Below are 13,309 nucleotides of genomic sequence, written 5' to 3'. Positions count from 1 at the left end.
ATCATAAAGAAACTGAAAATCAAGTAGTGTGTTTGCATAGCCCAACACAGTTAAACTCTCAAAGGGACTCACAGCGATCATTGCGGAGCTCGATGCGTAGGTGGTTTGAAACTGAATCTACACTGACGTGGAAGGGCATTCTTCCTTTTTTGACGGTAGTTTGTAGATTCAGATGGGGTTTCTGAACCACGGTGGAATTCCCTAACCACAGGGCTGTCATGGCGTGGTATTCAGCACAACACACTGAACAGCATTTCCCCCCCCCGTCTGTGTTTGATGAAATGTGTATGACAGTGTTGTTCCACCTGTGGTACACTGGGGAACACCAGCGGGGCGCAGGGTTTTATTCTCGAATATAAAAACTCTTTGACTTGTTCAGCCAATATAGTATTACCGCTTCTTGTTTCAAAAAGACTGTCGCTTTGTGCGTTCCACCATGTGTTTTCCATTGATATTTTGTGTTAATTTGTGTTAGATAAACACACTTGCACGTCTTTCCAGTGTCTCCCACTGGCTGTGGCCTTTCTGCAGTAATCACTGTGTATAAAGAGGGCGTTGGTACTATTTGCTCTGCCACTGCATGGCTGTGTATCTACGTCTCCCTATTTGCATATGAGGTGCACTGGCTAAAGGTCTTGGTGATCATTTGCACTCAGACGATCTCCATACACACACATCATGTGCAGCGACACCTAATCAGAAGAATCCAGATGTTGGGGTTTCAAAATACTGGAGGACCTTCTGCCCCTGGGTCTGAAGATACCAAGCAGGAAGCAGGAGGGTTGAACTCATGAACTCATTAGTGTCACAGCTCCCCAAGGGTCAGTTTGGTTATATTGTTGAACGCCAGCCCTGTCCTACCATTACCGTGGGCAGATGTTTAAAAATAGAACGCTTCATTGAACTTCACCATGGTGTAGAGACATGGTGCGGTCATCATGTTAGGTATGCTACCTTATTGTATGTTGTAAGTCCTTGCACTTAATAACAGTGCTTAGCATTGTGTAGCATCTCATCCTAGCTATCTTTGTTGTATACAGGCAATGGGTTAACCTAACGTTTGTTAGTGTTTGGCACTTGGTTCTATGAACATCCTTACTGTACCGACAGCGATATATTGTTTCTTCTTCTGACTTATTTTCTTATCGTAAGTCACTTCTGATAAAAGCGTCTGCTAAATGCCCTGAATGTAAATATAAATGTAAAATGCTACCTGCTCGTTGGTGCAAATATCTGGGGTTCTCTCAATACTTCCCTTAAGCTTGAGCTGTGGCTTGATCCCTCGAGCTTGAAGCCTCAGCAGTAGCGTGATAACGGAGATGGAGGGGAAACAGATGGACGTTCAGCAGGAAGCCAGACGACAAGTTCAACAGGATGTTGAACGAGTCGGTTACGAATCGGACCGGCTATCTCCGAAACAGCCGAGCTCTCAGCCAGGACCGGAGCAGAAACAAAAGCACAGCCGCTCTGTGGCTGGAAATGTCTGGTTTTATTACAGGACGACAATGACAGCTCTGATAGTAAATTAAAGTGCACATGAGATAAAATAACAAAGCGACACTCACAATGGAATCATGGCTTGCATTTCAAACTAAGATACAACTAAATTTGGTCAATTCACATTTGGCTTTACATTTTAAAAGTAAATAAGGCATCTAAAATACAAAAAAAAAGAAAAAAGAAATCACCATTTTTCTCGTATTCCTTTCAGAGAGATTTGTACTCATCCGTTCCCCTCGCGTTTTTTTTTTTTCTTTCATCTGAAACAGAGGCGGCCCACCACAGGGTACCGCCCCCTGCCCCCCCCACCCTACTTCCCCACCCTCCGCAGCAGGTCCGTGAACACGTCCAGCACCCCCGGGTCCTCCCCGCCGCACAGCTCCGGAGTGTTCTTCTCCAGCCAATCAGAGGAGCGGATCTGCTGCCTCAGGACGCCCATCAGCGAGTCCAGGCTTTCGGTTGGCTTAGACGACTGGCAGTCCACCACCACAAACTCCTCAGCGTCCAACGGCGTGCCGGGAGGGGAGGGGCCGCCGTTGTTGTTGTTGTCGTCGCCGCCGTCGTCGTTTGCCCGGTCTGACGGCGTGTCCGGCGACGGCTCCGCGCGAGCGGGGACAATGGCGGTTGTGTCCGGGCGCGCGCCGTCCGTCTTCGTCGACCGCCGCGTCTCCTCAATGGCCTCTTTGACGAGGCTCGCGTCGCTGTCGCCGCGTTGCTCCACGTGTCGTAGCGCCTCGCCGATCCGCTTCAGGCCTGAAGGATGAGGAGGAGGAGGAGGAGTCACAACACTGAGTTACTGCGGGCCCTGAGCTGTCAGTTGACTTGTCATGAAAACACCGTGACAGAGACAGCAAAGCTTATTGGGTTTGTACAAATGCCAATTTTAATATATTTCAGCATACAGCATACTTTTGGTTTTATATATATATATTTTTTTTTTTCTATTATCTTGAGCAACTGTAAAAGAAACAAATCTCCCCTTGAAAGCCTATGTTAATTCTACATATGCCAATTTTAACATATTTCAACAGCATACTTTTCGTGTTATACATATAAATATTCAAATCGTTTTATTATCTTGAACAACCCGAAACAGAAACTAGTTCCCCCTAGGGCTCAGGGAAGCAGCAGGAGTCTGACGACGGAAGCAAGACAGGGTGTGATTGCACTAACCGAGCTCCAGGGGGTGCTGTTGGTCAGCAAAGACGATGCGGAACCAGCCGGGGGTGGAGCAGGAGAAGGCCTGACCGCAGCTCAGCACCACCTTGTGCCTCAGGAAGACCCGCCACAGGGACAGCTCCGCGGAGAACGACGCCTCCGCCAAGTACTGCAGGACGGGGACACACACACACACGGACACACACACACACACACACACAACCACATGTATTCTTCTTGTATATTGTTTCCTTGCATTCATATTTTTTATATATATATTTTTAGCATTTAGCATTTAGTACTTTTGCACATTTATACTAGTTGTTTTTTTACCTTCCAGAGGGATTAATAAAGTTCCTATCCATCTATCCCCACACACACACACACGTACCCACACAAACAAACAGAGACAGACAGTGACAGAGTGAGAGAAGAGAGACAACAGAGAGATAGAGAGACAGAGCGACAGAGAGCGAGAAAGACAGAGACAGAGAGGGAGAGGGAGAGAGACAGAGAATGAGAGGGAGAGAGGGAGAGAGGGAGAGGGAGAGAGACCGCCAGAGAGAGAAAGAGTAGGAGACAGAGAGAGAGAGAGAGAGTAGGAGACAGAGAGAGAGTAGGAGACAGAGAGAGACAGGGAGTAGGAGACAGAGAGAGAGTAGGAGACAGAGAGAGACAGGGAGTAGGAGACAGAGAGAGAGTAGGAGACAGAGAGAGACAGGGAGTAGGAGACAGAGAGAGAGAGAGGGAGTAGGAGACAGAGAGAGAGAGAGGGAGTAGGAGAGAGAGAGAGTAGGAGACAGAGAGAGAGTAGGAGAGAGAGAGAGAGTAGGAGACAGAGACAGAGGGAGAGAGAGAGAGAGTAGGAGACAGAGACAGAGGGAGAGAGACAGAGAGGGAGAGAGAGGGAGAGAGACAGAGAGGGAGAGAGACAGAGACAGAGACAGAGAGACAGAGAGAGAGAGGGACAGAGACAGAGAGAGTAGGAGACAGAGAGAGAGAGAGAGGGAGAGAGACAGAGAGAGAACGAGAGATGAAAGCCCCTCTCTGGGCCCACACCTTGCGGAGGTCGGCCCAGAGGTAGAAGCAGGCGGGCCGGTGGAGGAAGGGCACGCCCAGACGGGACAGCTCCGCCGCCACCAGGCCGTGGCTCGCCGTCAGCCGGCGCCGGTTCTCCGGCAGGAACACCTCACTGATCCAGTCTGGAGCACACACACACATGTACACACACACACACACACACACACACACACACACACACACACACACACACACACACACACACACATGTACACACACACACACACACACACACATACACACATACATGTACACACACACACACACACACACAGGCACACAGACACACACACATACATGTACACACACACACACACACACACACACACACATGTACACACACACACACACACACACACATGTACACACACACACACACATGTACACACACACACACACACACACACACACACACACACACACACACACACACACACACACACACAAAGTGTGTACAATTAAAACTGAATAGTACAGTCTGTACTACTCGAACGCTTCGCTTCCCATTTGGGACTGGGAGGAAATATGTAGCGACAGAGTGGTGCAAACTCTTACACCTCACTCACACACACACACACACACACACACACACACACACACACACACACACACACACACACACACACACACACACACACACACACACACACACACACACACACACACACACTTCAAAGTGAGCCCCTGAACAGTGGAGGACGATCATAACCCCGTCCTGTCTTTATTAAGGAGCAGCGACCGTAGCCAGACATGTCACTCACTCCCTGCCAAAGAGACACTCCCCACAGTGAACACGGCCTGAATTTGGCTTGCAAATACATGACGATTTATTCCATCAATGCAACAGCTCACTCATCACGACTCACTTTATATTATTATGCTCTGTATCACTCTGCCAACCCAACATACACACAAGCGTATTGTATGATTATTTTATTGTAAGAGTATTGTTATTCTTCCTTGTTCTACGCAGTTTTTCCCATTGTTTTGCTGTGTAACACACGTGATGTTCGGATATGGTAAATGGACTGCATGTGTCCAGTGCTTTTTCTAACCAGTGGCCGCTCAAATGCGAGGCGACAGCCAGCTCGTCAGGAGCAGTCGGGGTGAGGGCATCGAACCAGCAACCTTCCGGTTACCAGCCAACCTGCTCTACCTCCCGAGCCACATGCCTGCCTTCCCCCATAATAATAAAGTGCAATCTGATCAATCTGCACCCAGCCACTCAGCCCAGGCTAAACGCCCCGGTCGCGTTGTGTGTTGTGTGTTGTGTGGTGTGGTGTGTGTGCCACCAGGGGGCACTCACCTCGGTCCCGGAGCAGCTGGGCCATCTGGTGCTGGGTGGAGCCGGGGACCCCGTGGAGGTAGGCCAGCTGGCTCAGGGCCTCCATCAGGTCCTCATTCTCCGTGTACAGGGTGCCCACTCTAATGCCCGCCATGGCAAAGTCCTGGTTGGGGGTCCGTCACATCTCGTTTAAGGACGTCGACGCGGCCTTACGGCATCACATCTCGCGATATCACGTTGATGACGTTACGTCATCGTCGTCTTATTATTTTACGTTGGTGACCGTACAGCATCACATCACATTATATAGATAACATTAAGTCATCATCTATCATTGTATTGATGATGTCACATCATCACATCTTATGATATTACATTGATAACCTTAGATCATCACATCATATTATACCGATGACCTTACATCATCACACCTCATTATATTGATAACATTACATCATCACATCATATTGATAATATTAAATCATCACATCGCATTATATTGATAATATTAAATCATCACATCTCAGTATATTGATAATATTAAATCATCACATCGCATTATATTGATAATATTAAATCATCACATCTCAGTATATTGATAATATTAAATCATCAAACTCGTACCTTGCTGAAGCCCCATAGCACGTGTGTTCTCTGTGGATCGGGCAGACTGGAATACAAACACGTCACCTCAGGTATGGTGCAGTGGTAGACAACATTTTCCACAATGCTTTGAGGTAGACAACTTTCCCACAATGCTTTCATGTGCAGGTTCATATATATAGACATAGTTAAAGATTTATTTATATATAAAAATATATACAAAGTATTATACGGTACCTGTCCATTCCCAGAACACTCTCGAAAGTGACCTTCTCCTGGAAGATGGTCAGCATGTACACCTCGTCCACGATGGCATGCAGCTCATATCTGCAGGAAATAAAACAACAAAGACACACTTCTTTATTATTCTAAATGCTGTTACTGTTGCACAGAGTGACAGCCTGGGGGCCTGCACTGGCTCCAGAAGGCTTTGAAGACATGGAGGAACGCAACTTTCTGTAATATACTGTCCAATATATACACAAACACACAAGCGCACACAAACACACACAGTGTGCGGACCTCACAGTGTGTGTGTGTGTGGGACCAGAATGCTTTGAAGAAACTTAGAAAATCAAGTAAACTCTGTGCAATGCAGTATCAGACAGACAGACAGACACACAGACACAGACACACACACACACTATATAGCTTCAATGGGTTTTCCGCCAGAGCAGCTCGGGGCCCAGAAGGCCCCTACACAGGGGGGGCCGGCGTCTAGAGTTTACTGAACAACAACAGATAACAGGGAGGGGGGGGCGAGACCCCCCGTCCCCCTCCAGCTGACCGGCGAGATGATGCCCCCCCCGCCCCTCCCCCCGTCCTTCACCACAAGAGGCAGTGTGATATGCAGCGGTAATGAGGCCCCGGTCGCGGACCAAAGCCACGAGTGTGCACAACTACAGTGCTTCTGGCGTCGAGGCAGGGGGAGCCGCTCCAGGGGGCCCGATGCCGCCTCGTAATGAGGTGAGAGGAGCACGCTGACCTTTTGGCAAACTCCAGGAAGCCGGCCATCTCCTGGGGGGTGTAGATGTCTGCCAAAGGGTTGTGGGGGTTCACCAGGATGACCCCTCGCACCGTCACACCCTGGGTGAGGAGAGAGTGGGGGGGGGGGGGTGAGACGGGTGAGTGAATGCTTTATTAACGTGGAGCCTTTCACAGACTAAGAGGCCACTGAGGGCAAGGCGGTGGGGGGGGGGGGGGAAACATGAAGCAGGATCAACAACAGTGTAATGCTTGTGTAGAAGATGTTGTGTAACTACGTCTTTAGAAATGTCCACAGAGTCCGTACCGGTTGTAGGCGAAGGAAATTGTTTTTCAGAGTTTTTGGAAGGATCTTTTTGGAAGTTTTCCCAATTTCCACCCATTTATTATTTTACGTGCGGGAAGGTTCTTCAAAGTCAGGTGATTGATTGAATCACTTCTCCCAGACGAAGGCAAAGGGGGTTCTAATTATAATGCAATTATAATGAAATTATGATGGGATTACCTGCTGCTTGGCTCTTTGTATACCCTCCTCCAGCTTCTCCACGGTGAGGTGGAATGGACGCGCGCCGTCTCCGCTGGCCTAAGAACAAACATTCACCGCGGAAGAACACGGCGTTAACGGCCGACCTTCGACACACCGTACAAGACCATATGCTACGATGACCCATGGATCAACAAAGGAACGGCTATGTATTCATGTTTTCTATGTACTTGAGTCTCCTCTGAATCAAAGCATTTTTGTATGTGTGATGATTAGCCACTCTGGACCTCTGTTCCGACACAGTGAGTCACCAGAAATAATTGGATCCTGAAAAAAAAAACAGAACAGCGCTCAAAGTTTGAGTGTGGCGGCTGTAGCTGAGGAGGTAGAGCGGGGTTGGCTGGTTACCGGAAGGTTGCTAGTTCAATCCCTGGCTCGTCCTAGCGTGAGTGTCCCTGAGCGAGACGCCCTCACCCTGACTGCTCCTGACGAGCTGGCTGTCGCCCTGGTCAGTGGTCGACTCCGCCGTCGGTGTGTGAATGTTCAAATGAATGGTTGTGAGCCGCTTTGGATAACAGCGTCAGCAAATGCCCCTAAATGCAAGTGTAAAATCAGTCGCTACCTCACAGTCGAGGGGAACGTGGAAGAGCTTCACGCCGCTGTACAGGCCCACGTCCTCCGTGATCACTCCGTAGAACGGAGTGGGGATGAGTATGGCCTCTGAAACACACGGAAAACCACTCCGTAGTAGAGTTGTCATCGACGCCGACACCAGTATCAGTAATTCCTCCGATGGGGTATCGGCGAGTACGTAAGTCTATGCAGCAATCCAATTATCATCACGTGACTAGCTCCTTTAATACACAGGCAGAGGACATCACAAACAACACTACGGTGCTATGCATGCGTTCGTTAACGGCAGGAGGTGATGGAGAGTCGGAGTGGCGAAACGCGGCATCTCCGCCGATACTCAAGTTCAAGAATCTGAATCTGTGTCGTATCGGGAAGGAAACAAAATGGTATCAGAAAATCTCATGTTATTACGGCTGAGCCAAAACTGTCTTTGCAAGCGCGATCATAATCAAGGCGTGGCACTCGACGGTGCCATGGCACTAACCCCTCTGACGGACAACAGTGCCTCCCAGAGAGCTGTAATGGATTTTCCTGGATTTTAATGAAGCGTTAATTGGCGGTAATTTACATGGGTTTAATTCAAATTAAATTAACTAATCACCGTGGTAGCTGGCCGGCTCTATAGACGAGGGGGATGGGAAATGAAAAGTGATGCGTTATGGAAGGGATGTATGCAGCTATTAACCAGTGGATGGTAATGGATGGCGTTTTAAATTAGATTGAAGTTTTTACTGCCTAATATAAATAAAGCAAACAGCAGTAAACTTTAGAATACAGAGTATGCAAAAAAAAAAAAACGGTTGCACTAAAATGCTAAATCATGGTTTGATTTAGCATTTGAGTGCAACTAATGGGGAAAGAAAAAGAAAATAGTCAGCCTTCAGGACTTGTTAAATAGTTAGTGTGCTTATTAATGAACCAACTCTACCTTCAGGGTCGCATATCACCGCCGCAATGGCTGAAAAGAGCGAGCCACAGCCGTTCATCACTATCAGCTGTGGAGAACAGACATGAGGAAAGAGAGAGAAACCGTAAGGACATCGATCTGGTCTGTGATCCGTTTGAGGGAAAACTGCATTTGTCATGGACGGGCCTTTGGTGACTCTGAGGTGTGTCCCATCGACTTCATCAGAGTTCCATCTACTTCACTAGAGGATTATGTACCTCATCAGAGGTCCATCTACTTCACTAGAGGAGTATCTAACTCATCAGAGGTCCATCTACTTTACTAGAGGATTATCTACCTCATTAGAGGTTCATCTACTTCACTAGAGGATTATGTACCTCATTAGAGGTTCATCTACATCATTAGAGGATTATGTACCTCATTAGAGGTTCATCTACATCATTAGAGGATTATCTACCTCATTAGAGGTTCATCTACATCATTAGAGGTCACTCAACTTCATTAGAGGTTCATCAACCTCATAAGAGGTTCAAATTCTTCAATAGAGGTCACATCTACTCCATAATGTGTCTTCACATGAGTGTACAGGTTTGACGTTAGTCTCTGGATGAAGACAATCAGAGTGATGTAGTGATCATGGTCTGCCCTGAGCTTCAGGTCGTGGTTTGGGGCGATGGCTCTGAGGTGTAAACAACACGTATGATTCACCCACATTGTCTGCGTCCAGAGGCCTCCTGGAACCGCAGTAGTGGGACAGGAAGTCTGCCACCGCCTTCCTAAGACTACAAAAGGAAGGGTTTAATAGTTGATCATGTTTTGCATCGTATTGGAGAATTATAAATAGTGATATCTCTTACAAGCTGTGGCCCTTCCAGTCGGCGTACTGCAACAGGGACGGCTCGATGTGCAACATGTCCGGCTGAGTCAACTGGGGAGGAGAAGGAGAAATCTCTGTGTGGACGGAGAAGGAATACTAGCTCACGATGATGATGGAGAAACGTCTTGGCCCGTCGTCTCACTTACCCGACTGTGGAGAAGATCAAAGCATAATTTGTTTTCGCTGGTTCCCAGATTGATGAAGCCCTGCGGATGAGAGAGAACGGGAAAGTCTTTAGAGGACGACAGAGAACAACACAGCCACACGGCCTAACGCAGAGCTCAACACAGCAACAGAACATAACACAACAGAGCTCAACACAACCTAACGCAGCACAACACTACAACAAAACATTACGCAACAGAACACATTTATTTTCCCAAATGCATCTCTGTGACTTTGATGTTTTCTCATTTTAACTAATTTCTTGTTCTAGCCTGTCACGTTTGTCGAGTCCTCTGTTTTGCCGTTTCCCACGTTAAGCGCTGTTAATGCTACACAACCCACCCATCAGATCACACACACACACACTCACGTTGGGGTTGTGCTGCTGGTGGTGCTTGTCTGCGTTGTAGCGGGCGAAGCCCTCCTGCAGAATCCCCTGGTGTCTCCGGACGCCGTTCCCCCGCTTGGACAGGTAGGGGCTGGGGCCCGGTGCCTCCAGGCAGAGGGGCGGACCCTCCTGTGGGCCCTCCTGCGGGGCCCCCGGGCCGGGCAGGGTGGCCCCCGGAGGGAGGGGGCTCTCCGCAGAGGGGCGCGGTCCAGTGGGAGGAGCCTCAGAAGAGGACACCTTGGACACCGACGATGACGAGGAGGAGGAGGAGGAGGAGGCCACGGAGGAGGAGGTGGTGGGGGGCGTGGCGCTGGCGATCAGGGAGGGGCTCTGAGCGAGCACGTTGACGTTGGCGTTGGCGTTGGCGTTGGCGGCGGTGCTCTCCTTGCGCGCGGTGTGAGCGTGCGCGGGGCGGGGGGCGGGTCTGGACGGAGCCGCCACCGCGGCGGCGGCGGGGGCGGAGGCGGAGGCGGCGGCCACGCCCCCTTCTTTCACGGCGGCCAGGGCGCCGGCGAACACGCCCAGGAGGCGCAGCTCGTGCTGCCGCTCCAGCTCGCCCCGCCGCTCCTCCTGCCGCTCCCGCCGCTCCTCGGCCTGCTCCTCGCGGTCGAGGCGCGCCTCCTCCAGGGACAGCAGCCGCTCCTCCGCCGCCCGCTGCCAGCTGAGGAAGCTGGCCAGGGCGCGGTCCAGGCCCGTCGACGCCGCCGCCGCCGCCGCCTGGTCCGCCGCCGCCGCCGCCGCCGCCGCCGCCGCCGCCCCGCCACGCCCGCAGAACGACGCGGAGGAAGAGGAGCCCTTACCCGCCCGGCGTCGCTTCCTCTGCCTCCCGGGGCCGCGGGCCGGGCCCCCGGAGCCCTCCCCGACGGAGCCCCCCGCGCTGGGCTTGGCGCTGGGCGTGGGCACGGCCATGCGGAGGTCACTGAACGCTGAGCAGAGGGGGAGGAGTACAGGACACAGGGGGGGGGTTACGTCAGGGCCCTGCTGCTGAACATCAGCCCCCCCGTGTCAGAGTGTGTGTGTGTGTGTGTGTGTGTGTGTGTGTGTGTGTGTGTGTGTACACATGTTGGACAGTGCATTACACAAAGTTGACTTGAGTTTCTAGTTTTCTACGTGCCTTCAAAGCATTCCGGTCCCACGTGCGTGCGTGCGTGTGTGCGTGCGTGCGTGCGTGCGCGTATTCGTGTGTGTGTTGCTAAACTTGTTTTCGGTTCTGTGAGGCACTTTGTGGACCGTAAAAACACACAAATCTACCATCTCCATCTAAAAGATCAACATGACCTACTACATTAGAACTGGTGTGCCTCAGACAGAGACACGTGACTCAAAGACCCCACCTGAAGGGGAGACCGCCGTGTGGACCGAGGCGTCTCCTCCTCCTCCTCCTCCGCCGCCGCCGCCTCCCAGCTCCAGCCCTCCCTCCGGTTCGGCTCCTCGTTCCGGGTCCAGTCCGGAGTGCTCCGTCTCCGGCTCGTCCCCCGATATCTCGTACGCCAGTACGGGCGGGGCGACCCCCAAGTCCAGCCCTCCTCCTCCTCCTCCTCCTCCTCCTCCTCCCCCGATGATGCCGCCGTCCTCCTCCACGTCCTCACACTTCACGTCCAGCAGGTCGCCCGACCCGGTGGGCTGCCCGAACAGAAAGCCCCCCGAGGTCACCGGGGCGAAGGAGCCGGCCTCCTGCGTGCAGGCGTGCAGGTACGACTCCGCCCCGGGGGCCATCTGGAACACCTGCTGCGCCACCACCGACCCGCCCAGCGACGAGTAGGTCACCGACGGCCGGTTGGCCAACACGCGGTCCATGACGTCGTAGAACCGCCAGGACCTCATCTTCAGGTTGTCCTTGATGCGGCGGTACTCCAGCTTCATCTTCTTGATCTTCTCGCGGCACTGGTCGCCCGAGCGGTAGATGCCCTTCTCCAGCAGCACGTTGGCGATGCGGTCGAAGACGCGCTGGTTGCGCAGGGAGCTCTCCAGCTCCACCTGCACCGCCTCGTCCGACCAGAGCTGCAGCAGCTCCACGATCTCCGGGTCCGTCCAGTTGCTGCCGCGCTCGTGCCTCCTGTTGCGGAAGTCCATCCTCCTGTCCGCAACGATGCGGGGGGACACGCGTTACTATGACGACGAGAGGGACACACGTTACTGTGACGACGAGAGGGACACACGTTACTGTGACGACGAGAGGAACACACGTTACTATGACAACGATAGGAACACACGTTACTATGACAACGATAGGAACACACGTTACTATGACAACGATAGAAACACACTCCTATGAGTCATCTATCGTTGTCATAGTAACGTGTGTTCTTATCGTTGTCATATAACGTGTGTTCCTATCCCATGACAACGATAGAACGATAGAAACACACTCCTATCATAGCCTCATGTCATGTCATAGGAGTGTGTTTCTATCGTTGTCCTGGGCTATGAAGACGATAGAAACACACTCCTATGACTCCTATGAATAAGTCTGATGCAATATTGTAAAGCGTTTCGAGTGGCCACTGGTTAGAAAAACGCTTTATAAATGCAGTCCATTTAATCAATCAGTGTATTGCCTGTCATGCATGGATCCCATACCTCTCAGTAGGGGCTGGATCTCACCCAGACACCGCTGCACACGAAGAGGTCCGATCAGAAGAGACAAAGTCCAGATCCTCCAAGGGATTTTATAAAAGTTTTTGGACAGAATTGCAAACTTAAGTGTCACATCTGTGCAGCCTGCAAGGGTGAACCCCTTTAAAAAGCGATATGCGGCTCATAATCACAAATATTAACGTATCACAATGCGATAACTCGGGTGCACGGTTCCGTGGATGGCAACTGCATCCGGGTTGGCGGCACATGCGTGCTGTTATTCCGGGATAACTTAGTCCGGGCTAACGCTGTGCTGTATCCAGGACTGCGATAGGCTGAACCAGGGTAATATCACGGGATCCCAGCCCTGGATGGCTCTCACCAGCAGGCGTAGGCAGAAGACCTCCATGTTTTCTCTGCAGCCCCCTCTACCGTCACCGTAGTGGGAGGCAGTGTTGTTGTCGTTCCGCCGGACGGCCGCTAGATGGCGCCAGAACACAGAGGTTATACCAGCGGGTTAGGGTAAGGGTTAGGGTTAGTTAGTTAGGGTTACGGGTTGGCTGTAGAACAGGTGCCCGTACAAAACAACCAGCCCGGTTATAATAAACCACGCGGGGGATCGCGTGGTTTATTATAACCGGGTGGTTGTATGTATGATAACCAGCGCT

At 51.2% G+C, this 13,309-nt stretch overlaps 1 protein-coding gene across 2 annotated transcripts; it reads right to left on the bottom strand.

The window, feature by feature from the left end:
- Nucleotides 1–1,795: 1,795 nt before the first annotated feature.
- On the bottom strand, nucleotides 1,796–12,881 carry accs (1-aminocyclopropane-1-carboxylate synthase homolog (Arabidopsis)(non-functional)). 2 transcript variants are annotated; one of them, XM_084477130.1, is made up of 16 exons: nucleotides 12,645–12,881; nucleotides 11,399–12,173; nucleotides 10,047–10,990; nucleotides 9,658–9,717; nucleotides 9,492–9,562; nucleotides 9,347–9,416; nucleotides 8,656–8,722; nucleotides 7,717–7,814; nucleotides 7,116–7,193; nucleotides 6,612–6,712; nucleotides 5,864–5,953; nucleotides 5,648–5,693; nucleotides 5,045–5,186; nucleotides 3,718–3,860; nucleotides 2,674–2,827; nucleotides 1,796–2,253 (listed from the first exon to the last, which is right to left on the bottom strand). In XM_084477130.1, exons 2-16 carry the CDS (start codon nucleotides 12,135–12,137, stop codon nucleotides 1,811–1,813), a joined length of 3,246 nt encoding a protein of 1,081 aa, XP_084333256.1. In that variant the 5' UTR covers nucleotides 12,138–12,173; nucleotides 12,645–12,881; the 3' UTR covers nucleotides 1,796–1,810. The 2 variants fall into 2 exon arrangements, with proteins under 2 accessions (XP_084333256.1, XP_084333255.1); XM_084477129.1 differs by having other exon boundaries at nucleotides 11,399–12,141.
- Nucleotides 12,882–13,309: the final 428 nt, after the last annotated feature.

The sequence above is a fragment of the Micromesistius poutassou genome, assembly GCF_964030765.1.
Source record: "Micromesistius poutassou genome assembly, chromosome: 13".
Taxonomy (NCBI): Eukaryota; Metazoa; Chordata; class Actinopteri; order Gadiformes; family Gadidae; genus Micromesistius; species Micromesistius poutassou.
This window is presented reverse-complemented; position numbering and strand designations above follow the sequence as displayed.